The sequence below is a fragment of the Phaethon aethereus genome, assembly GCF_964289735.1.
Source record: "Phaethon aethereus genome assembly, chromosome: 28".
Taxonomy (NCBI): Eukaryota; Metazoa; Chordata; class Aves; order Phaethontiformes; family Phaethontidae; genus Phaethon; species Phaethon aethereus.
In genome coordinates this window covers 3,571,697-3,593,722 of record NC_138604.1, presented here as the reverse complement: position 1 = coordinate 3,593,722, position 22,026 = coordinate 3,571,697, and the positions used below count along the sequence as shown (strand labels likewise).

The 22,026-nt window shown below is 67.2% G+C and overlaps 2 protein-coding genes across 2 annotated transcripts; one reads left to right on the top strand and one right to left on the bottom strand.

Annotated features, from left to right (window-relative positions):
- Positions 1 to 1,674: 1,674 nt before the first annotated feature.
- CGN (cingulin) lies at positions 1,675 to 11,474 on the bottom strand. The gene is made up of 20 exons (XM_082011427.1): positions 10,399 to 11,474; positions 10,169 to 10,269; positions 9,902 to 9,971; positions 9,587 to 9,682; positions 9,175 to 9,326; positions 8,749 to 8,890; positions 8,453 to 8,665; positions 7,992 to 8,140; positions 7,584 to 7,725; positions 7,298 to 7,498; positions 6,844 to 7,050; positions 6,503 to 6,760; positions 5,847 to 6,017; positions 5,593 to 5,754; positions 4,959 to 5,048; positions 3,603 to 3,686; positions 2,571 to 2,689; positions 2,382 to 2,490; positions 2,096 to 2,259; positions 1,675 to 2,020 (listed from the first exon to the last, which is right to left on the bottom strand). Exons 1-20 carry the CDS (start codon positions 11,422 to 11,424, stop codon positions 1,879 to 1,881), a joined length of 3,798 nt encoding a protein of 1,265 aa, XP_081867553.1. The 5' UTR covers positions 11,425 to 11,474; the 3' UTR covers positions 1,675 to 1,878.
- A 6,085-nt stretch (positions 11,475 to 17,559) lies between these two features.
- On the top strand, positions 17,560 to 20,403 carry PSMB4 (proteasome 20S subunit beta 4; the record flags this gene model as incomplete). The annotated part of the gene is made up of 7 exons (XM_082011409.1): positions 17,560 to 17,681; positions 18,029 to 18,235; positions 18,636 to 18,782; positions 18,956 to 19,037; positions 19,137 to 19,253; positions 19,761 to 19,849; positions 20,305 to 20,403. The coding sequence occupies 7 exons, from the start codon at positions 17,560 to 17,562 to the stop codon at positions 20,315 to 20,317; spliced, it is 777 nt and encodes a 258-aa protein (XP_081867535.1). The 3' UTR covers positions 20,318 to 20,403.
- Between the last annotated feature and the right edge of the window lie 1,623 nt (positions 20,404 to 22,026).

The following is a 22,026-nucleotide window of genomic DNA, read 5'->3' as shown; positions in this document are numbered from 1 at the left end:
CGCCAGCCCCAGCAAGCCCTGCCCAGCCCCGCCCGAGCTCTGCCAAACCCCCGCCACGCCAGGCCGAGGCCTGCCAAGCCAAGCCAAGCCAAGCCAAGCCAAGCCAAGCCAGGGCCTGCCCGGCAGCGCCCAGCACCGGGATGCCGTGCCGAGCCGTGCCAACCCGTGCCGTGGTACCCCAACGCGTGCTGGGGCCGGAGCCCCACGCCTGGGGCGTGTTTGGCCCCGGGGTGCCAGCCCAGCCCGGCGGCAGGTGCCGGGGGTGCCCCCACCCAGAGCCGCGGGGTCAGCGGCCGCACACTGGGGCCAAGCCCGGTGGGTGCTGCGGCCCCCTCGCCCGTGCCGGGGGGTTGGGGCACCGGGGCGCTGGCCGGGGCAGGTGTCCCCGTGCCACGCCGGGCAGCCTGGGCGTGCCGGCTGCCTCCTCTCCGCCCGGCACTAATTGCCACATACCAGCGTGATGAGCTCAGCCGGCCTCAGGTTCACGGCCGGCCCCAGCCCTGCCGGCCAGGGACACGCTCCAGCCCGGTGTGGTCACCGGGGTCGAGCCGGGGACGCACTCCGGCCCCAGGGTGGGGAGAGCCCTTCCCGGGGGGTTTGGGGCAGCAGGACTTTCTGCAGGCTGGGGGATGTTGCTCCCTCGGGGCTGGCGGCCGGTGGCAAAGCTGAGGATTAGGTCACGCTCAGCCCCGGTGGCCAGCGCCTCCTCCCCTTGGGCAACCCTGCGGCCCCCGACCCCCACCGACCGCTGCGGTGCCGGTGGGGGAAACCGAGGCGCAGCGGGGCCCTGCCGCCTCGCCGGGCCGAGCAGCCGCTGGGGAAACCGAGGCACAGGGTGGGGACGGTGGTTGACCTCGGCTCCGACACGCGTGGCCGGGAGGAGCTGAGGGCAGAACCGGTTGTGCCGGCCTGGTTTAGCCGCAGCGGGGACGCCGTGGGTGCGGGGCCAGGTGCCGGGCACGCTGAGCCTGGCACAGCCCTGGGCGGCGGTGACGCAGGGACACGGCCGGTACTGACCAGAGAGGGGACAGGGTGTCCCCGGTGCCATCACTGCGTCCATCCCCGCTGGCTACGTCCCGGTTAAACGTCACCGGGATGCGGGAGGGGAAAGAGAGGCGGCAGGGAGGGGGCTGGCCGGGTCCCCGGGCACCGTCCCAGCCCCGCGCTGGGGCAGGGATGGAGCCAGCTCGGCCCCGCTGGAGGCCACGGAGGGGAACTGCGGTAACCACCTGCCAATCAACGCAATGGCGCTAATTAGCAGTTGGCAAGACTCCCATCCTCGTTAATTAGTGATAACGAGCATTTATCTCCAGGCCAGATCCAGCGGAGCGGGGAAGGAGCTGTGTTCCCCGAGCTGGGCAGGAGCCTGGTGCCACACAGCCCGACGTGCCGCAGCCTGCGCCGTCCCTCCGGCCCCGGATGGATGACGAGCCGCGGGCGCTAAAATGCTCGATTTTATTTAAAACAGCACTTGGAGAGGGAAAAGGGCAGCGGGGGGACGAAAGGGGGTTGTGTATAAAAATAAACCGGGGGGGGCCGGAGCCGCAGGTGCCCCCAGCCCCACTCCCCAGCTGCCCCCACGGCAGCCTGAGCCCCCGGGGCCGGGTCTGGAGCCCAGGGCCACGGTGGCCCGGTGGGACCCGGTCACCAAGGGCGACACCGGCCACGGCGAGCAGCTCCCCTCCGCAAAAAGCCACAGTGCAAACGCACCCTGAGACCCGTCTGAAGACGAAGTGGCGAGACGGCGTCCGGGGGGTTCCCCCAGCCCACCGCTTTTGGAGCGGCACCTTCCTTCGCGTCCTCGGCGGCAGCGGGGTTTTCCCGTCCGGCAGCAGCATCCCCGGCTCTCGGGGCGCGGCGGCCGGCGCGGCGCGGGCCTCAGCAGGAGCTGGTCTGGAGGTTGGCCTCGTTGAGCAGCGAGGCGATGGAGGAGGGTCCGTAGGCGCCGTCGAACTCCTCGTCCGAGCTGAGCGGGTCGTCGCGCAGGGAAGAGTCGGCGGCCGAGCGGGCGGCTTTGCGCCTGGGGACGGAGGAGAGGGGTTGGTCCTCGCCCGGGGCCGGGGACCGGGACGCGCGCCCGCCCCGCGTCACCTACCGCGCCTCCTTCTCCAGCGCCTTGACGCGGTTCTGCAGCTGCTCGTTGAGCTCGTGCTGCTCCTCCAGCTCCCGCTGCGCCTTCTTGCGGGCGCCCTCCAGCCGCTCGATCTCCTCCTCCGCCTCGTCCACTTGACGCTTCAGGGCCTTCACCCGCAGGCTCAGCTGCGGGGAGACGGGGCCATTCCCGTGGGATTCGGGGGGCCGGCGCGGGGAAGCACCCCAGGGGCCCGTCGGCGGGTGCCGGTGCCGCTCGGCTTCTCCGAGGGCTCCCGTCCGACGCCCACCTGGTCCTTCTGGTCGCTGACGTGCTGCCGCTCGTCGTCGATCTGGATGGTCAGCTCCTTCACCTTCCTCTCCAGCTTGCGCGTGGAGGACAGCAGGACGCTCTTCTCCCTGCGGCGAAGCAAGGGGTGGGGACGGCGCCCGGCGAGGGTGAAGGCACCCCCCGAGGCGGGGGTCTCCGTGGCCGGTACCTCTCCTCCGCCTGCAGCTTGTCCTGCAGCTCCTCCAGCCGCGCCTCCAGCTGCGAGACGTTGCCGCCGGGTCTCTGCAGCCCCTCCGAGCTGGCCAGGCGGCTCTTCAGCTCCTTGTTCTGCAGGCGGAGAAAAGCGCCGAGCCGTCGCCGTCGCTCCCCGCGGGGCGCCCAGCCCGGTGGGAAAGGCTGGGAGCCTGGCTTATGTAAACCCCGGCGGTGAGTCAGGGCCCAGAAACTCTTTCCCAAGGAGGAGACGTAACGAGCCGGGTTATATAACGGCAATTAGCCGCACTGGCACCGGCCGGGGCGCGAGGCGAGACGGGAGGGTGATGTACCGGGGGCCACCGGCTGCCGGAGCACCTCCGCCAGCTCCGCGATGCTCGTCCCCCCTCAGCTCCCCCATTTCTGCTCTTAAACGCCCTCGTCGGCCAAAAAAAAAAAACCCAATAAAAAATCCCCAAAATCAGCTCCTCTCCCCATCCCGCACGGCGGCATCGCTCCAGCCTCGTCAGCCCGTGGTAACGATGGCGGCCGGGCCGGGCCCTGCAGCGCCAGCGGTGGGAGCCCCGCGTTTTTCTTGGCGGCGGCGATTCCGCACCGGGAACAAGCGGAGCTCGGGGAGCGTAGCGCCCATCCGTGCATCTCGTTAAGAGCCAGCTCAGGGCTCGCTAACGAAGGGTTCGGAGCGCAAGCCTGGGCAGGCTGGCGGGGAGCCGCGAGGAAAGGGGGGATCCTGCGGGAATGCCACCCCATGGAGATGCCAGACGGCTCCGAGGATGCTCCGGCCAGGGCCGGGGCATGGGGAGGGTGGGCCGGGCCGTATCCAGCGCAGGGAGGAGGAGGACGGGGAACGGCTTTACAGCAGGAAAAGCTCCTTGGGAACACGGTGCCTCTCCCGGCGATGCTTTGGAGAGGAGCGGGGCAACTCCGGGACGCCTTCCCCGCACCCCTGGCAGGACGAGGGGTCCAGCTGCCCTCCGGCTGTCCCCACGGCGTGGCGGGATCCGGCACCGCCGCGGCGCAGCCTTACCTGCCTCTCCAGCGAGAGCTTGTCACACTCCAGGTCCTGCCGGCTGGAGCGTTCCTGCAGCAGCTCTGCCCGCAGCTGGTCGATCTGGGGACAAGGACAGGGCTCGGCTTGGTTTTGCCGCGTCCTTCGCCGCCACCACGTTCGCTCGGCGAGAGATCGGGGCCACCGCAATTTCTTCCCATCACGCCGGTGCCGCAGAGCACGGGTGGACTCAGCGCACCCAACAGCCGCACGGTTGCTGTTCCCACAGCACGCCGCTGGTACCGGTGACACCAAAAACCCCCGACAAGAGGATTTCGGTTCCTTCCTAAATGAGTTACTGCCGTTCTGGCGAGCAGCCTGGAGACGAGGGCTGCAATTTTCTACTGGAGGGTTTAAACTGGTTGGACTGGGACTTGGGGACCCGGCTGCGCTCCCAGCTCTGCCCGGCGCCGCGGGACACGGTGGCGCGGCCGTGCCGGGGGCAGGAATGGGTTTGCTCCACCGATGGAGCAAAACCAGCAGCGCCCGGGGGGCCTCTTTCGGGTTGACCAAGGCGAAATTCGCCGCTTTGTGCGTTCGTTTAAAGCGAAGGAATTTGGAGCCTATGTAAAAAAATTGCTTGAATTTTACGCAAGCGGCCCCAAAAGCCAGTAGCCCGACTTCCGAGCCGAACGCCGCTGGGGCCTCATGCGCATCCCTGCCCCGCGGCTCCTGCGCTCCAGCCACGTCCAGGATTCACGGGGAAAAGTCTCCCCTGGGATTTGCCCGTTTCCCAGATGGAAAAATGGGAAAACCGCCCGTTTCACCCGCTCGCCGTAGCCCGAGGGGTGGGAATCCCCCTTCCCAGCCCCAGGCTGGATCCCAGCGGGGCAGAAGGGACACGGGCGCTAAGCGGAGGCGCTGCCGATCCCGGGGTGCCGGTGAAACCCCGCGCCGCCGGATCCCGGGAGGCTCGGCAGGCAGCTCCCGCCCGCTCGCTGAGCTCAAGCGCCGGCTCCGGCTTTGAAGGTAATAAGCAGGTGGGTTAAGAGGGAGGGGAGGGCCCGGAGACGGGCGTCATTTAAGCCCCAACTTCCTGCACAAACACGAACCTCGCCCTGTAATTTCAGAGGATTTCGTCTTTTTTTGTTGCTGTTTTGCACCAAGCTCCTGCAACTTCCGTTCGCGCCCGAACCAGCTTTCCAGACGCCGTCACCTCAGTTGTATTTAGAGGGACGGAGGGCGCTGGGCTGCTCGCTAGCGACTCATTAATGGGGTTTTAGCTCCGGTGACCGGCTGTGCCCACGGACCCGAGTTACCCAGCGCCATTTTGCCGGAGCTGGGCGGGTTCTGCCACGGCACCAGCCGCGTTTGGGGCGGCACCGCCCGCCCTACCTGGTCTCTGCTCCGGTTGACCCTCTCCGTCAGCAGCTCCACCGTGGTCCTCTCCTCGTCCAGCTCCACCTCCAGGCGCTTGGACTTCTCCTGCGAGGAGATGGGACCAGAAGGGTCGGCAGGAGCCTCGGGGTCCCCGCGGGCAGGGGCCGGGCGGCAGGAGGGGCTCGGGACAGCCGGGGCCAGCGAGCTGGGATGCTGGTGGAAGGGGGGGTTTGCTCCGACAGCGCTTCCCCCTCGGCAAAACCCAACCAGCCCGGGGGGCTCCGACGCAGCCCGGGGGGCAGGAGAAGGGAGACGCTGGGAGACGAGGCACGGCAGCGTGATGCTGCACAGACTCCCACACACCCACCACCGCGTCGGGGGAGAGAGTAACCCGCAAAGCCACAGCCTGCGGCGAGCCGAGCCGCGGGGCAATGCCGGACAGAGCCGAAACAATCCGGCTGCACTGGCAATTAATAAATATTAATATTAACAATAGCACACTCCCCCCAGCGCTGCCAGGCTGCGTAACTCCTCTTCCGCAGCGGCTGCGGGACGGAGGCTGGCTGGGCGAGCTCTGCCCCTCGCTGTTAGCACACAGCACTGCAGGAACGGGGCGAGCGGTTTCGGGGCGCCGCGCAGCGCTCCCCACCTCCAGCGCCTTGACGTGCCGCGAGCGATCGTCCTGGGAGCGCTTCTTGGTCTCCATCTCCTGCTCGAGGTTGTGCAGGCGCTGGAGCAGCACCTCCTTATCCAGCTGCGCGCTCTCCCGCTCCGCCTGGCTGTCCTGCAGCGCTTGCTTCAGCCGGGCGACCTGCGGCGAGACGCGAGACGTGTCCCCAGGCTCCCCATGGAGGGACGGACAGGACGGCGTGGGGACCCGCGACCCGCCAGCCCGCGCCGTACCTCGTCCTGCAGCCGCCCCACGCTGAACTGCATCTTCTCCACCTCGGCGCCCCGATCCTTGGCTTGTTTTTGGGAGTCCGTGATCTCCTTCCGCGACTTCTCCTTGAACTCCTCCAGCTGCAACCGCAGCACGGCCAGCGAGCTCTGCGACTCCTCCGTCATCTGCTCCAGCTGCGGCAGAGTGGGGACAGCCCGGGAGCTGGGGACCAGCCTGTGCACCCCGTCCTGAGCTGACGGGACTCGAGGCGGGAGACGATACCCGTGGGCACGGGGCTGGGGAGGACGTTTCTGCCCCGCGGGCTCAGGAGCATCGTGGCGAGGGGTGCAGGCCCTGCCAGAGCCGCCCCCACGAGCCCCGGCTCTGAGCAGGCACCGAGCTCTTGCAGGAGCCGCCTGCGGAAGGGCAGGGGACACCGTGGCTCTGGGACACCGGGGGATGCTGATCCCTGGGGACAGCGTGGCTTTATGGAGTCTCCTGGGACATTGGGGGAGGATCAGTCCCAGCCGGCTCCGCAGGGAAACCAGATCCCTGCCCAAAACCCTGGATCCTTCCCCTACCCCAGCGAGGGCGTCTTGGAGACGCCCATCCCATGCACAGAGACCGGGCGTTGCGGCACACGATGCCCCGTGGGGTCCTGGGGGTGCGAGTAACCAACCTCTTTGTTCAGCTTCTCCGTGGTGCGATCGAGCAGGCGCTTCTGCTCCTCCAGCTCGCTCTTGGCGCGCTTGAGCTGCTCCTTCTGCCGCTGCTCGTCCTGGTAGGACGCGCTCAGCTCCTGATGCTCCTGCGCCAGCCGGGCCAGGCTCCGCTGCGCCTCCTCCAGGCGGGTCTCCAGCGACCGCTTGGCCATCAGCAGCTCCTGCTCCCGCTCCGTGGCTTCGCCCAGCGACTCCTCCAGCTGCCTGCGCTCTGCCTGCGAAGAGGGAGCTCTTCAAACGCCTTCCCGTGGCAGGGGAACAGCTCAGGGCAGCTCAGGAACGGCCGCAACCCCGGTACCTCCAGTTTGGTGACCTTCTCCTTGAGCCGCGCCTGGGAGCCCTCCCAGTTCTCGCCCAAGCGCTCGTACTCCTTCAGCTGCATCTCCATCCCGAGGACCTTCCTCCTCAGGTCATCGTTCTGCTCCTGCAGCTCCCGCAGGCTGGACTCCACCGTCTTCCTCGCCTGCTCCGAGGCCTCCCGCGCGCTCTCCAGGGACGCCTTCGCCTGCAACGCAGCCGCGGCACGGGGTGGACCCGGGACCAGCCGCTGGGCCGGGGGGTCCTGGGGGGCAATTTGGGCTTGCGCCCATTGGGAGGAGCCTGCGGCGGGTGGATCTGGGGCCGCGGGTTTGCCGCATCACCCCACGGCTGCGAAATCTGGGGCTCGCGGGAAGGTGCGAGGGCAGCCCATGGTGGGCATCGCTCCTCGGCTCGCGGCTGGGTGGGGGCAAACCCCTTTCTCCAGCGCTCACCTTGGCGGCCTCATCCCGCTCCTCCCGGAGCCGCTGCAGGTCTCTGCGGTACCGCTCCAGCTCCCCGTCGCGGCTGGACGCCTCCTCCCGCATGGTGCCCCTCAGCGCCGCCAGCTCCCGCTCCCGCTGCCGCAGCAGCTCCTCCTGGCTCTGCTTCTCCACCGCCAGCTCCCGCTGCACCTCCCGTGCCTGCCGCAGCTCCTGGGACGGAGGGGACGGCGGTCGGGGACCCTGGGCGCTGGACGTGGTCCCCGGCGCCGTGTGTGCCTCCTCCCTCGTCACCCACCTTCCCGAGCGCCTCCAGCTCGCCGGGGTCCACCGCGCTGCTCCGCGCCTGGTCCGCCTCCTCCCGGGCGGCCGCAAAGCGCTCCCGCAGCTCCCGCAGCTCCTCCTCAAACTCCTCCCGCTCCAGCTTCACCTGCAGCAGCCTGCGGCGCGGCAGGATGAGGCCACCCAGCCCCATCCCTGCATCCTCGTGTCCCACACTCCCGTCCCAGTGTGCCCGGAGAGCGGCACCCAGCTCGGCCATCGCCTTCCTCCCCGCATGCCCAGGGGAGGAGGAAGAGAACCGGCCCCAGCCCAGCTCCCGACCCATTTTAACGGGGTTTGGAGTAAAGATGCTGGGTGGTCATAAGCAGCTGGACCTCCCGAAAGCTGCTCGCGCCTCCAGCTCGGCCGCAGCCCCGGCACTTACTCCTGCTTGGTGTTGCGGAGCTCATCCTTGTTCTTCTGGAACATGTCCCGCCAGTGCTCCGTCTCCTCCGTGCTCTCCTCCAGCTCCCGCTGCAGGTTCCTCACCACGGCGCTGATCTTCTGCCGCTCCGACTCCAGGTTGGCCTGATCCTGGGTGGAAGCCTTGAGCGCCCGCCCGCAGAGCGGCACCCTCGCGGGTTGCCCCAAGAGGCGGAGGTGCTGCCCTGGTTAACGGCCCCCGACCCGACCCCCCTGCTCCACGAGCCCCCTCTGCTCACCCCCCAGCATCTCTGCCCCGGGGCAGACGGACGCTCCGATGGGGCGAGTTTGGGGCGGGATGCAAACCCCATTTCCAGCCCGGGACCATTTAAAGGGGGAATCCGGGGACACCGTCTCCAAGCCGAGACTCCCCCCGGCCGCGGCCAGCAAGTCCCCGTCCCCCGGCTCCCCCCGGCCGCGGACCTGCGAGATGTCCTCCACGCTGCGCCGCAGCTGGTCCACGTCGCTCTGGTACTGCTGCCGGACGTGGTCGAGCTCCTTGTCGTGGCTGGCCACCTCCTCCTTCAGGGCTCCCTTCAGCGCCGTCAGCTCCCGCTCCCGCAGCCGCAGCTGCTCCTCCTGCCGCCGTCTGGAGCTCAGGGCCTCCTCCAGCTCCTCCCTGGTCGCCAGCAGCTCCTGGGACGGGGGGACAGCCGGGCATGGCGGCAGCGAAGCGGCACGGGGGGGACGTTCACGCCCCGGTACAACCCTCGCCGTACCTTGTACAAGGCTTCGCCGTCCGGGGACGCGCCGCAGCCCTCGCGCAGGCGGTCGAGCTCGCGGTGCGCGGCCAGCAGCTGCTCCTCGCGGTCGCCCAGCCGCGTCTCCGCCTGCTCCCTGGCCGCTTTCACCTCGCTCAGCCTGGAGAGCGGCGCGGGGCCCTTCACGGGCTGGCAGGGTCCCGCTCTCCGCGCCAGACCCCGGCCGCATCTGCACCCTGAAGGGCCGGGGCTGCGGCGCCCGCCCGCGACCGTCTACGCCGGCGGGTGGCTTGTCCCGGCGCGGCAGCCGCCCGCCCCGGCAGCCACCCGCCCCGTGCTCCCCCAGCCCTCTCCGCGTCTCCAAAGACCCCCGCCGCCTCCGTCCGCGTCCCCCGCCCCGGCGCGTGCAGCAGCGCGGCCGCGGCCGCCGGGAGCGGCTCTTACTCTTGCAAACTTCTCTGCAGCTCCTGGGTTTTCTCGCCCAGGGCTCCCCGCAGACGCTGGCGCTCCCCTTCGGCCTCCCGCAGCCGGGCTTCCAGGGCCCGAGCGGAGCTGCTCTTCCCTGGCTCCCGGGGCGGCTCCAGCTTCTGGCGGAGCTGCAGGAGAGGGGACACCCGTCAGGTCCCCTCCTGGGGGCAGAGCCCGCGGCGAAGCTCCCTGTCCCCCTCCCCAGCATCGCCCCCCGGCTCCGGCGGGGACGGGAAGGACGTCTGCACCCCCGAGTCACCCCGCCTGGGCACCCAAGCCCTAGTGAAGGGGCTCCGAGCAGGGACCCACTGCGCTCCCCCTGCTCCCCCGGATATAAACTGCGATGCCACGTCCCCCCCGGACCCCCTGACCTTCTGCCTGGCTTCACCTTGGTCTCTTCGTCGAGCTTCTGCTGCAGCTCCTCCACCTTCCTGGCCAGCTCTCTGTGCTGGGGCTGGGAACATGCCGCGTCCTTGGCGGGCACCTGGAGACACCCCCCGGCCTCGCTCGGTGGGTTCAGGGCACCGCCAGCTCCCCGGGGCCACGGCTCGGGCCCCAGCCACCGCCGGTCAGCCGCACGCCACCGGGGCCCCGTCCCTGGCATGCCGGGACTCGGTGCCGGGAAGGCAGGAGCCCCCGGGGGGGGCTGGGGGACCGGCCTCCCCCCGAGGCAGGGAGCAGCCCCGGGACAGCCCCGACTCACCGCCAGCTCCTGCATCTTCTCAAGCAGCCGGGCAGTTTTCCTCTTCAGGGAGGTTTCGCTCTCGCTGCTCCTGCGGCGTCAGAGCGGGGGGAAGCGTTTGGGGATGGGGGCGAAGGGACGGTCGAGCCCGGGGTGCGGGAACTCCCTGGGGGCTTTGCCACTTGCTCCCCCAAATCCCCAGTGCCCAGCCACCCCGCAGCACCCCAGCCGTGGCCGCTGGGGCTTTGGGAAGGGGGCAGGGCGCGGCGGGGGCTCTGGGGGGCTCACCCCTCCTTCAGGATGCCGTAGATGAGCTCCTTGGGGTGCTCGCTGCTGCCGGGCTGGGCGACCTCCCGCTGGTCCCGCAGCAGATCTGGGGTGGATTTGAGCTGGCGCAAGGGATAAAAAAAGTGTGGCTCCGGCAAGGATGCTCCGGAGGACGCTGGCGCTCACCGTGGTGCCGGTGCTGCCCTCGGTTAAGGAGCTTGCGAACCCAGCAGGATCCGGCCCCCCCGTACCTGCAGCTCTGCCTGGGCTTTACTCTGCAGCCGCGCAGCCGCGGGCTCCTCCACGCCCCGGTTTGCCCGCTGGCTGCTCGTCCCCCCGTCCTCCATCCCTCCAGCTCCGCTCGGCCGGCTCAGGCTGCCGGCGGGCACCGAGGGCGGGGGGTGAGCGCCGCCGGCCCAGCGCTGGGCACCGCTCAGCTCCCTGGCATCCGGCACGTCGCGGTGGGGGACGCGGCCGTCCAGGCTCTGCGAGCGTTTCCTCTCCTCCGAGGGGATCCGGCCTCTCCTGGCCGCCCGGCCTCGCTGCTGCACCCTCCCGTCGAACTTGCTGATGAGCGAATCCACCGAGGAAAGGGGTTTGGTGTCCACGTCGCTGCCGCCGGCGTCTGCCGCGGCCTCCGTGTCTGAGGAGGGGCCCTTGGCCACGGCCCTCAAGCCGGAGGCTTCGCTCCGCTCCGGTGCGATGTTCAACATGCTACTGCTTTTGCTGCTGGCCAGAGCCCGGAGCCGCCGGCTGCCGCTGGCTCTCGGAGCAGCGGCGGCAAAGGGCTCGTCCGTGGCGGCGCCGAGCAGGTCCCCGTGGGACTGCGTCCTCCGCAGCTCCTCCGCCAGCAGCCGCTTGCCCGGCGGAGGTTTGGGCTCGTGCCGGGAGGTGGCCGAGACGCTGCTGGCCTCCTCGTCAGAGGTGCTATAGGCCGAGCCGAGCCGGGGCTGCCGCCCGGCGTAGGGGTTTTCCGGCAGGTCCGAGTCGGAGCTGACGGAGCCGGGTGGCCGGGGGCCGGCGGGGGGGTTGGGGTAGGAGCCGTCGCTCTTGATCTGCACCCCGAAGGAGTCGCCGCCCTTCTCGCCGCTGTTGAGGACGACGAAGGGCTGCCCGGCGATGCCCTGCACCCGCACCGCCACGCCGTAGGAGCCGGGCTTGCCCCGCGCCTTGGGGGGTCTCCGGGGCTCCTGCAGGTCGTTAATGAAGCGGATCTGGACTCCATAGTCCACGGGGCTCTGCTTCTCCGCCATCGCCGCGCTCGCCGGCCACGCCATCCCCGGGGCTCAGCACCGCGGTCCTGGCGGGGGGAGAGAGGGGCAGAGTCATCCACGGATCGCAGACGGGGCTCGGCGAGGGTCCGGCAGCGCTCTTCCGCGGGGACGGGTGCCAGAGGACACCCGGTGCCAGCGCTGCAGCGTCCCCGGGACAGGACGAGGACAAGGCTTGCTGTGCCAGCACCGGCACCGCCGGCTGCTCCCGGGGGGACGCTGGGGAGGGCGGGGAGAGCGAACCCCCCCAGCCCGCGCGCGGCAGCGGCGGCCGGACCCTCACCGCGTCGCCTGCCCCTCGCCCGTGGCGGCAGGGCCCCGGGGACGCGGAGGGGAGGCAGAGATCCCGGCCGGGCTCCGCAGCCGGGCTCCGCCTGCCAGGCGCCTGCGGAACGCCGCAGCCTCGCTGCGGCCGGCGCTCCGGCGTCCCTCAGCATCACCCCCAGCGCCCGCCGTCCCACGGCCGGGGCAGCCGCGCGGGTCCCACGGGGAGGGGACAGGTACGAGCAGTGACACGCTGGGAACGGCGGGATGCACCCCCCCCCCGCGGCCCCGGCGGCCCCCGGGGCGATGCCGCCGGCCGGAGCGGAGGACGCGGGGGGCACCTGGGGGGGGGTGGGCGTTAGCGATGGAAAGGCCCAAAATCAGCCCCCCGGCCCCACGGCGTCGTGCTTTCGCCGCCCCCGCCCCCCGGAGCGCCAGGAGCGGCTCCTTTCCCTGCTGTAAATAAACCGGACGCCGGAGCGACGCGACGTGCCGAGCGCTCCGCGGGCACCCGCGCCCCGGGGGGGTGTCGCATCCCCCGGGATGCAAGGGGACCCCGAGCCAGGCGGGGGGGATGCCTGAACGCATCCTGCGTGTGGAGAGAAAGGAAAAAGCAACACTCCCCCCCCTCCCCGGACGGACGAGCTCTCAGCTCGGGGCTGGACGTCGGCCCCAGAGCCGCCCCCCCCGCGGACGGAGCGGCGGGACGCCCGGCACAACCGGGCTCTCCCGCGGCCCCGCGCCGACCCCGAGCCCGCACCGCCTCCCGCGCCCGCCCCGGGGGAGAAGCCGGAGCCGGAGCCCCGCTGCCGTGGGACCCGGGCCCGGAGCAGCCGCCGCGCAGACCCCGCCGGGCAGCGCCAGGATGGACGAGCCGTTTGCTTCCCCCGGCCCTGCCGGCTCCCACCGCCGCCATCTGCTCCCGTCCCCCGGCCAAACCGGGCCGGGACGGCTCCCGCGGCTCCTCCGTTTTGCCGGAGTCGGGACGAGCGCCGGGGGCCTCCTGCACCCCTCCCCAGACCCCGCAGCCGGCGCCGCGCCCGGGGGCTGCAGGCAGCAGCGGGCCGGGGACCGGCCGCCTGTTTCGCAGGCGAAGGGGCCCGGGAGCCGGCACAGGGGACGGGAGAAGGGCCGCGGTCCCGGGAGCTCGTTATCCCGGCAGAGCGCGCAGCTAACGAGATCAGCCGCAGACACCGGCCTCTACAAATCCGCCCCGAGCCCAGCGCCGCAGCGAGAGCCCCTAAAGCAAACCCCATCAGCCGCGACCCCCCGGGCGCGGCAGGAGGATGGCCACCAACCTGCAGCGGCGAACCGAGGCTGGGCAACCAGCTTCGGCAGCAAAACTCGGAATTTTCCAGGGCTGCCGGCGTCCGAAGCGCGGCCGGTGACGAGGCACAGCCCGGGAGGGAGAGGAACCGCGAGCCCCGGGCGCAGCGACCGCCTCGGGAGACCTTTAGACGGGTGGCGAGGGGCGGCGCGGCCTCGTGGCATCACCAGTGGGGCAAGGGCTCGCCGAGCAAAGTGCCGGCATCACCGCCGCTGGCGAAGGACACGGCTCTGCCGCACCGCCCGCCCCCGCGCTGGCACGAGTGGGAGGCAGGTGGTGGGCAACCGCGGGGGGCGGATGCGGTTGGGGATGTCGCCGGGCTCAAACGCAGCCGGCACAGGGCTGGCGAGAGGAGGGTTTGCTCCTTCCACGGAAGCACTGGCGCGAGACGTGCGGCTTCGCTGCCGGCTCTGGGGGCTCCGGCGGCACGGGCCGGGCGGACGTCGGTGAGCCAGGCCCGGCCGGTAATCTCCCAGGAACGCCGCCCTCCTTCTGGAAGGGCTCCAGCTCGCAGATAAAGGGCTGGAGCTGGATCGCATTCCTGCGTGGGAGGGCAACACCGAGCCCTGGGCTGGAAACCGCCCCGGGAGGGGATTTCACGGGAAACCGCAGGGAAGGAGCCTGGAAGCAGGCGGGATGGAGAACCGGGGCGAGAAACGGGCCGGTTATTGTCCCCAGGGCGTGCGCCGGGCTCCCACACACCTTAACCCTGCCCTGGGTCGGGCTGGCAGCGGTGGCGGCACCGCGCAGTGGGGGTCCCGTGCCCGGCCGAGGCGGCAGGCAGCAAACCGGCAGGAGGGGTCTCTTGCCGGCCGTCACGCACCTCCAGCATCACGCTGCCGGCCGGCAGCGCTGGGGATGGCGGGCGGCCAGCTCTGCTCGCCTGGATCGGCGGCACAATAAGCCCTTTGTGCCGACGACGTTAACCCAGAAAGTTGTTTTGCAATTCGCAGGCGGTGCTGGAAAAGGCTCCTACGCCGAGCGGGGCTCTGTGCTGTCACAGCTCGCCCCGGCTCCCCGCTCCCATCTGGGGCCGAAAACGCCCGGGTGGGAAAGGCGATGGCCGCCGGGTCAGGCTGACCCTCCTCCATCGAGGTCAGCCAGGTAATCCGACCGTGGGCGGCCGCACGCCAGGACCGCGGCGAGGAGCCGGCACCGTTTTGTGGTGAAGCCGGAGCCCACCTCCGAGCCACCTCGGTCCGAACCGAGTTGTGCGGCTGCTGCCCACCCCGAGCATGGGGAGCAAAAGCTGCCGCATTACCCCAAAGCACTTTGCGTCGGACCGACGTTGCGGGGAAGGGGCCAGCAGAGATGCGCAAACCCGGCGTTCCTCCCGCGTCACCTCTGCTGTCTCCCGGCGCGGTTTAGGCGGTTTCCACCGAGGGTTTCCCCAGAGCTCTGCTCCCCTTGCGGCGCTGCTGGCTCAGCCACGTTTGTACGGCGTTGTGCTCGGGGCCAAAGTCCGGGGCTGATTTCAGGTGCAGGCAGCACACGCCGTGCCCGTGCCCTGCCCGTCACCGGGCCGCCTGCGCCGGCACTGGTGGAGACCGGCTATTCCTGCTCTCCCGCAAACGCCGGAGCACGAAACCCCGGCAAACCCTGGGCCGAGCATGTGAACTGCGCGCTGCCGGCTGTGTCGCAGGAACCCGAAACCAGGGCACCTGCGGCCGCGTCACGCAACAGGGACGGGCTCGTCACAACACCAGGACGCCGGCGTCATGCCGAGGGGCTGGGAGAGCGGTGTCCACGGGGTTAAGGGTCCCCTAGGGCTCCCAGGGAAGCTGATAAGGCCCGAATTCCTTCGCATCCCAACCCAGCCGCAGGCAGAGCCCTCAGGTTAATCATCAACCCAGCTACTGGAAAATCCCGTTCCCTGCCTCTCCCAGGGCCCCGTTTCGGAAACTGAAAGCCCCGTCCTTCCTGCGGGACCCCGCGCCCCAACGCCGGAGGGTCAGACCCATAACCAAACCGCGCTCTCCATCCTCATGCTGAGGGCAGCGCTTCGCCGCGGCGCGCCAAGACCACCGGTGCGGCACAAGCCACGCCGTAAGGTGTTTACCGCGGCACTGATCAGATCGGTTTCCTGGTTTCCCGGCCAGTCGTGCCTTTGAAACCAGAATTATTTTGATCCACGCGCTCGTGGGGATAAATATTTCCCGGGGACACCGGCAGGGAGCGAGGAAGAGCCCCGGGGGCACAGCGGGGATCCGCACACACCAGCGGGTCTCCGGTGGCGCAGGCTTCAGCCACTCTGGTTTCACCCCGAAGCGGGGACCCCCGTCTCTGCCTGCCGCCGTGTTGTTGCGATCCCTGGGGCAGGTCGGGCAGCGCAAACGCCGGACACGGCGTGCAAACACGGACATCGCGCTCACCCCCTATAGAGGGCCCTATAGGTGTGGCAGAACCTCCACCGCTGGCGCAGCGCCCTCGGAGGCGATGCTGCGGCTCCCACCCCCCAAAAAAAGATGCCGGTGAGGGGAGACGCCGCGAGTGCCACCACGGGTGAGGGGCTCCGGCGCAAGTGGCACCTGATCTGCGGGACGGAGGTGGAAACCCAGCCCCGCTGCAAACCAACTCGACTGGTCGGGGTGGTGGGAGAGGAAAGCCAGCCCCGAGCGAGAGCCGCAGACGCCCTCCCGGACCAAAGCTTACGACAGCGGGCAGCGGCCAGCGACCCACCGCGACCCACACGTCACCCACACGTCGGGGACCTCGAGATGCGAACAAGTCTCGAGGCAGCTAATAAGCCAGATGTCAGCAGGGAGGATACTCAAGCCCTAGATTTTTCTTTCTTATTTAAACTGGCTGCTAAAAATACCGCCCCGGGAGCGCGGCGAAGCAGGGCAGCCCCGCGCGGTCGGGTGGCGGGGGTCACGGCGGCACGGCGTGGCAGGGCCCGGTCCGCGGCAGCCGCATCGCATCCGCTCCCGGGTGAGGTTTCCCGCGAAGCCGCTGGGTCCAAAAGGCTTTCGCCCCCCTCTGGGATCTAACTCGCCCCCCCGCCGCCCACGGCTGCGTGTGAGACGAGGTGGGGTCCGTGAACTCCGTGCTAATGGGGAGAAGCGGCGACGGCCGCCGCCGCCCCTATAGAGGGCCCTATAGAGGGATGCTATAGGGGCCCTGTACGGGACCGCTCCTCGAAGGACATCAGCACCTGCAGATAGAACTGCTGCAGGGGGACGCAGATCCCATATGGAAGGCGCGGTCCCCACAGGGGGCTGGTAAGGGAGTTCCCATAGGGGCTGTAGGGGACAGCAGACCCCCGACCGAAGAGAGCCGGTAGAATAGGGACAACCCAAGGTCCCTCACTGGGGGAGCAGCCTGAGGGGCCCCTATAGGATCTGCTATAGGGTAGGTCACACACTGGGAAGAAGAGCCCCTATGGGGACTGCTATAGGTTGAGCAAACACCAAGGACAAGGGCCCCCATAGAGCCAGCCCCTACAGGATCTTCTATAAGGCAAGGTTCCCCCCACAAAGGAAAGCCCCTACAGGCCCAGTCCCTATAGGCTCCGCCATAGGGCAGGGCATGCGCCAGGAAGGACAGCCCATATGGCCCCAACTCCAATAAGCTCTGCCACAGGGCAGGGCGCACTCCAGGAAGGACAATACCGACAGTCCCAGCCCCTATAGGCTTTGCCGTGGGGCAAGACACATACCAAGGACGACAGCACCTACAGGCCCAGCCCCTATAGGCTCTGCCATAGGGCAGGACACACCTCAGGAAGGACAACACCTACAGACCAAGCCCCTATAGGCTCTGCCATAGGGCAGGACACCATCCCGGGACAGGGGCCCCTATGGCCCAGCCCCTATAGGTTCTAACACAGGGCAACACACACCCCAGAAATAGCAGCCCCTATAGCCCAACCCCTATAGGCTCGGCCATAGGGCAGGACCCCCTGCCGGGACAGCAGCACCCAGGGCCCAGCCCCTGCGGGCGCTGCCGTGGGGCAGGACCCCCGGGCGGAGGCGCCCCCGCCCCACACTCACCGCGCGCCGCCGGCTCCGCTCCCCGCCGCTGCCCACCGCAACCTGTTACCTTCGCCCAGGCCCCGCCCCCGGAGCCGCCCGTTGGACCGCGCCGCGCCCAGCCCCGCCCCAGGGCGGGGACAATCTACCACGCCCCCTCCTGGCCACGCCCCTCCGGCTGACGGCCCGCCCAAGGAGGGCGGCCACGTGATGCGGCTGGTGCCCGCCAGTCGAGCGCCGCCATCTTGAGGAGGGAGCTGCATCCAGGGCAGCGGCCCCTTCGTTCTCCCGGACACCGTGCGGCGGGGACGGTCCCAGGCCCTCCCGTCACCCCGAGGGGCCTCTGCGGCCCTCAATCCTTCAGGGACAAGAGGGAGAGACCCTCAAGCCTGCGACCCACGACCCACACCCCACGCAGGAGAGTTCCGCCACACACAAGATAGCACCGGGTCCCGCCCCCTCCCGGCTGGCTGAGGCCACACCCAAGATGTCGCCGCGCCGCCCCGCCTCGGCCTACGGCGGCCGGGAGCGGCCTCTCTTCCACCGCGCCTGCGCAGCGCGGCCCGCACCGTGACTAAGATGGAGGCCGGGGAAGCGCGGGCGCCGCCGCCGTTCTGGGCCGGGGGCCCGGCCCCGGGGCAGACGTACATTCCCGGCTGGCACGGCCCCACCGCCGGCCTCCTGCCCTTCACTCGGACGCTGTGAGTGCGGGAGCGGCCGAGGGGACCGGGGAGGGAGGGGATGTGGGGGCCGGCCCTGGCGATGCGGGCGCTGGGGCGGGAGGGCGTGAAATGGGTTTCGGGGGGGACGGGGAGCGGGGAAGATGGAAGGGAGCAGAGGGGCTGGGGATGCAAGGGAGGGGTCCTGAGGTCTGGGATGGGGAGACTGGGGGGACTGGAGAAACTGGGGGGAGCTGTGCGGGGGGGCAGAGGGGGCTGGGTGTCGGGAGGGGGCTGGGATGGAAGAAGGGGGGCTGGGGAGGGCTGGGGCCTGTTGGAGGGCGAAGGACCTGGGGAATCCGGGGCAGCGCTGACGTCTGGGTCCTCAGGAGCCCGATGGTGACGGGCACCTCGGTGCTGGGAGCGAAGTTCGACGGGGGGGTGATCATCGCGGCGGACATGATGGGCTCCTACGGCTCCCTCGCCCGCTTCCGCAGCATCTCCAGGCTCCTGAAGGTGAACGACACCACCATGCTGGGGGCGTCCGGCGACTACGCCGACTTCCAGTACCTCAAGCAGATCATCGACCAGATGGTGTAAGTTCTGCTGCCCTGGGTGGCCGCCGCTGCGGCCCTGGTTGGGCTGGGCAAGCCCTGACTGCGCTGTGGCTCGTGCTGTGCTGCTCTCTTGTCCCAGTCTTCGAAGGACTGAAACGTAATCAAGTGCGTTCACTGGGCTGAAATCGCCCTTGGCCTTTGACAATCCCATTGGCACAACTGTCTCTTCCAAATTCTCTGCTGAGCACTGTGGAGAACCAGTGCCGGTTTTCCTTTGTGGCTGATTCACCTCCTGTAAGGTCTTGTTTGAACACAGCCAGCGAGGAGTTTGTAGGAGGGTACTCCGTCCTGCCAGTGGTGCACCTAGAGGTGGCTGTTGCGCTCTCATCTGGGTGATTTCCAGCTTTTCTCAGTTCGGTGAAATTTCTGTCTAAATTAGAATCGACGAGGAGCTGTTGGGAGATGGTCACAGTTACAGCCCAAAAGCTATCCATTCCTGGCTGACGAGAGTCATGTACAACCGGAGGTCCAAGATAAATCCACTCTGGAACACCGTTGTCATTGGAGGCTACTACAACGGCGAGAGGTGAGTCGAGGATGAGCTATGTGGAGCATGTGAGGGTTTCCTTCCCTACGGCCGCTTCTGATGGCACGGGATACGGAGAGGTCTCTGGCTGGGTACAGCTGCTCAAGAGCTGAGTCCCTCCCTGATGCAGCCCTGCCTGCGCAGCCGCCACGCTCACAGATCTGTCCCTTCAGCTTCCTAGGTTACGTGGACATGCTCGGCGTGGCCTATGAAGCTCCTACGCTTGCTACAGGTTATGGAGCGTACCTAGCTCAGGTAGAGTACGCTCTTGCTCAGCTGCTGCAGTGACCGCAGCGCTGCGTGACTGAGCTGTTGAGCTATTGGATTTTGTATTTCTCTTTTTTCACCCACCAGCCATTGATGAGAGAAGTCTTGGAGAAGAAACCCAGCCTGACGAAGGAGGAGGCCCGGGACTTGATTGACCGTTGCATGAAGATTTTGTATTACAGAGATGCTCGATCATTCAACAGGGTAAGTGCCCGGCTTTGGCATGCCTTGGCTGCAGAGCTGGCGTGCCTGCTGCCTGCCTCAGGCTGATGTTCCGGTCTTCACCCCAGGCCCTCTTCTGTCTCTGATCTTGGGAAACCCTGCGGTAACTCTTGAGTTGGCAGAGGTGGGGTACGTTAAGAGATGCTGTCCTCCAGAGCCAGTCTCCCATGTGTCCCGCAGCCTCAGAAGAGCCGTCTGAGCCTGGGTGATGCTCACCTCTGGCCTTTTCTTGACGGTAATTCTTGCATCACAGCAGTTGTAGCATCCAGAGGCTGCAATCGTTTAGCTTTGGAATTGTTTCTCGTTACCACTGCTGTCTCAACTTGCCCACTAAGGAAAACATATAAACATTACCCAGTGCAGAGTTGTTTAAAGGACAGCTGTTATTACCGGCTCTTACCGATGAGAGCTTTCACAGGGCCAGTCTTGAATTTAAGTAGAGAAGTTGGGCTTTATCGAGAACCATCAATGTTTTCTCTCCTCCTTCAGTACGAAATAGCTATTGCGACGGAGAAAGGTGTGGAGGTGGAAGGACCCCTGACCCTGGAAGCCAACTGGGACATAGCACACCTTGTCAGGTAATGCCCCTGGATTACACACGCTCGAAGCTCGTGCTCTGCGAGCCGGCAGTCCGGCAAAGCCCAAAGGCACAAAATAAGGTGGTTTAGTAGAGGCTTGGTGATGTGCGGCTGTTGCAGGATAACGCCCCTGCCACGTGCTTCAGTAGGAGCCTCCTTGATCCCCCGCTGCAGCCAAATCCTCTGGGCTCCGGGAGGCAGCTCTGGGCTCCGCTCTCTGCCTGGCTGCTCTCCCCTTTACAACCGAGGCCCGAAGGCGTTGGTGCGAGCTCCTTCTGCAACGGGAAAGCTTTGTGTTGATGTACTGTCCGCTTTGCTGCCTCTGTGTCTCCTCAGCGCAGATGTCGCTGCCGGGCGGCACCCAATACAAGGGAAAATGGCGATGTTGTTAGCGCAGACGTTGACTGCATGCAGGTTGTGTATTATCCTGACCTTATCAAAATATCTTCTTGCAGTGGCTTTGAATGATCTCCGAAGAGCTGCTGCAGGTTGCTGTGTCCCACGTTGTCACCCGTTACATGTGCTGTAAATCCGTTACTGCTTTTGAAGCTCTGCTCTGACTTGTTTTGGAAACAAAATAAACCTGTTAAGACGAGCCTCTGTGTGTGTGTGCGCTACGGCTGGGATCGGGTTTGCGGGATGCTCCAGCAGCGCTCACCTCAGGAAGCCGCCTGGTTTCAAGCGGTGGAAGCTGTGGACAGATGGAAGTCCTTGATTTTGCTGGAGAAGGGTGGCAAAAAAAAAAAAATTGCTTTTGTTCTCTTGACTGGGCTTTTCTGGTAGGTATCGTGCCCCATTAAACATGCAAATATGCTGTCCTCCTCCTGCGTCCGGCTTGGCAGATGGGGATGGAGCGTGTGGGGATGAAGTGGGTCAAGGTGCTTGCTAACGAGCGCCCGTGGTCCCTCCCGGCCGGAGGTGACCATGGCAAGGCTCGCCTCCTCCACGTCTCCGTCGGCTGCAGGTTTGTGTTGCCACACCAGACGGCCCGAGAGCGGCAGCTGGAACGTTTCTCTGTGGGACACGAGGATTAGCTCTGGTCGTGGCTGGTACCCATTTGCTAAATGTTAAGTTAAATACGCAAGTCAGTTTAAGATTTGCCCCAACAAAAGGAAAAAATCTGACCTGTGACGGGGGTAAGGGGGAGCAGGCTGTAATCCTGGGGGGTGTTGCAGCCACCTGGACTTAATGTGCGGCACGTACCGAGCTCCTGCAATCACCTGTAATCCAGACAGCCAAGAATTCCGATCTGGACAGGCCAACAGCCTCAGTCAACCTTTAAAGGCCACCTGTGGACAGAAAGAACACAGGTCTTTAAGAGGTTTTCTGTTTAAAAAGTATTTGTGAACAGTATGCTGCTGAACAGAAAAATCAGACGGGCCCTCCCGCTTCGGTGGCGTGCCACGGTGCTTGCCGAGTCCGTCGGAGCGTGATGCGGGGCTGGAGCCCGTGCCGGGCTGGACGAGGAGAAGGTGAAAGCGGGAGGGTAAAGCAGCCATTCGGGTCCCACGCCGCTCTCGTCACGCCGCGAGCGCGCGACTGCTGCACCGACTCCTCTGGCCCCAGCTGCGCTGAAAGCACAGAGGGGAAAAAGGGAAGGGAGCAATTAGGGAAAACTAAAGCAACGCCATCACCAAGATCAGAACAATTACGAACTCCCTCTTTAAATTCCTATTGCTCTGCCTGCTGACAGCCATTCACCCGACGGCTCCCCGCACGCAGCCAGAGGCACGGCACCGCCGTCACAACCCTGGCTGGCTACAGGAGGACAGCGACAACCGGGCATTTCTTAGCCTTCTAGGAAACAAATTCGTAAATAATCCTAGGAGTGCCATTTGCTACTATCCGAGATAAACAACAGTAAAAATATTTATTCAGGAGAGTATTTTATTAATGATTTTTCAGACTTTTATTAAAAAAAAAAAAATCTCACCGGGGGGAGCAGGTTGTTCCACCGAACCCACCTTATAGTTAAAGGCAGGGAGGGGTTGCAGAAATGCAAATCGGACAGAAGGCTGCCTCAAGTGTTAATGACATGTAAACACATTTAATTACCATCCCATCTCTGGGTTTCTTCAGGACATGCTAAACGACTCCGGGTACAGAGAGGGAGCCCAGCCCGCGACCCAAGCACGGCTCCGAGACGCAGCTTGCGTCAGGCTCGCTCCTGCACGGTG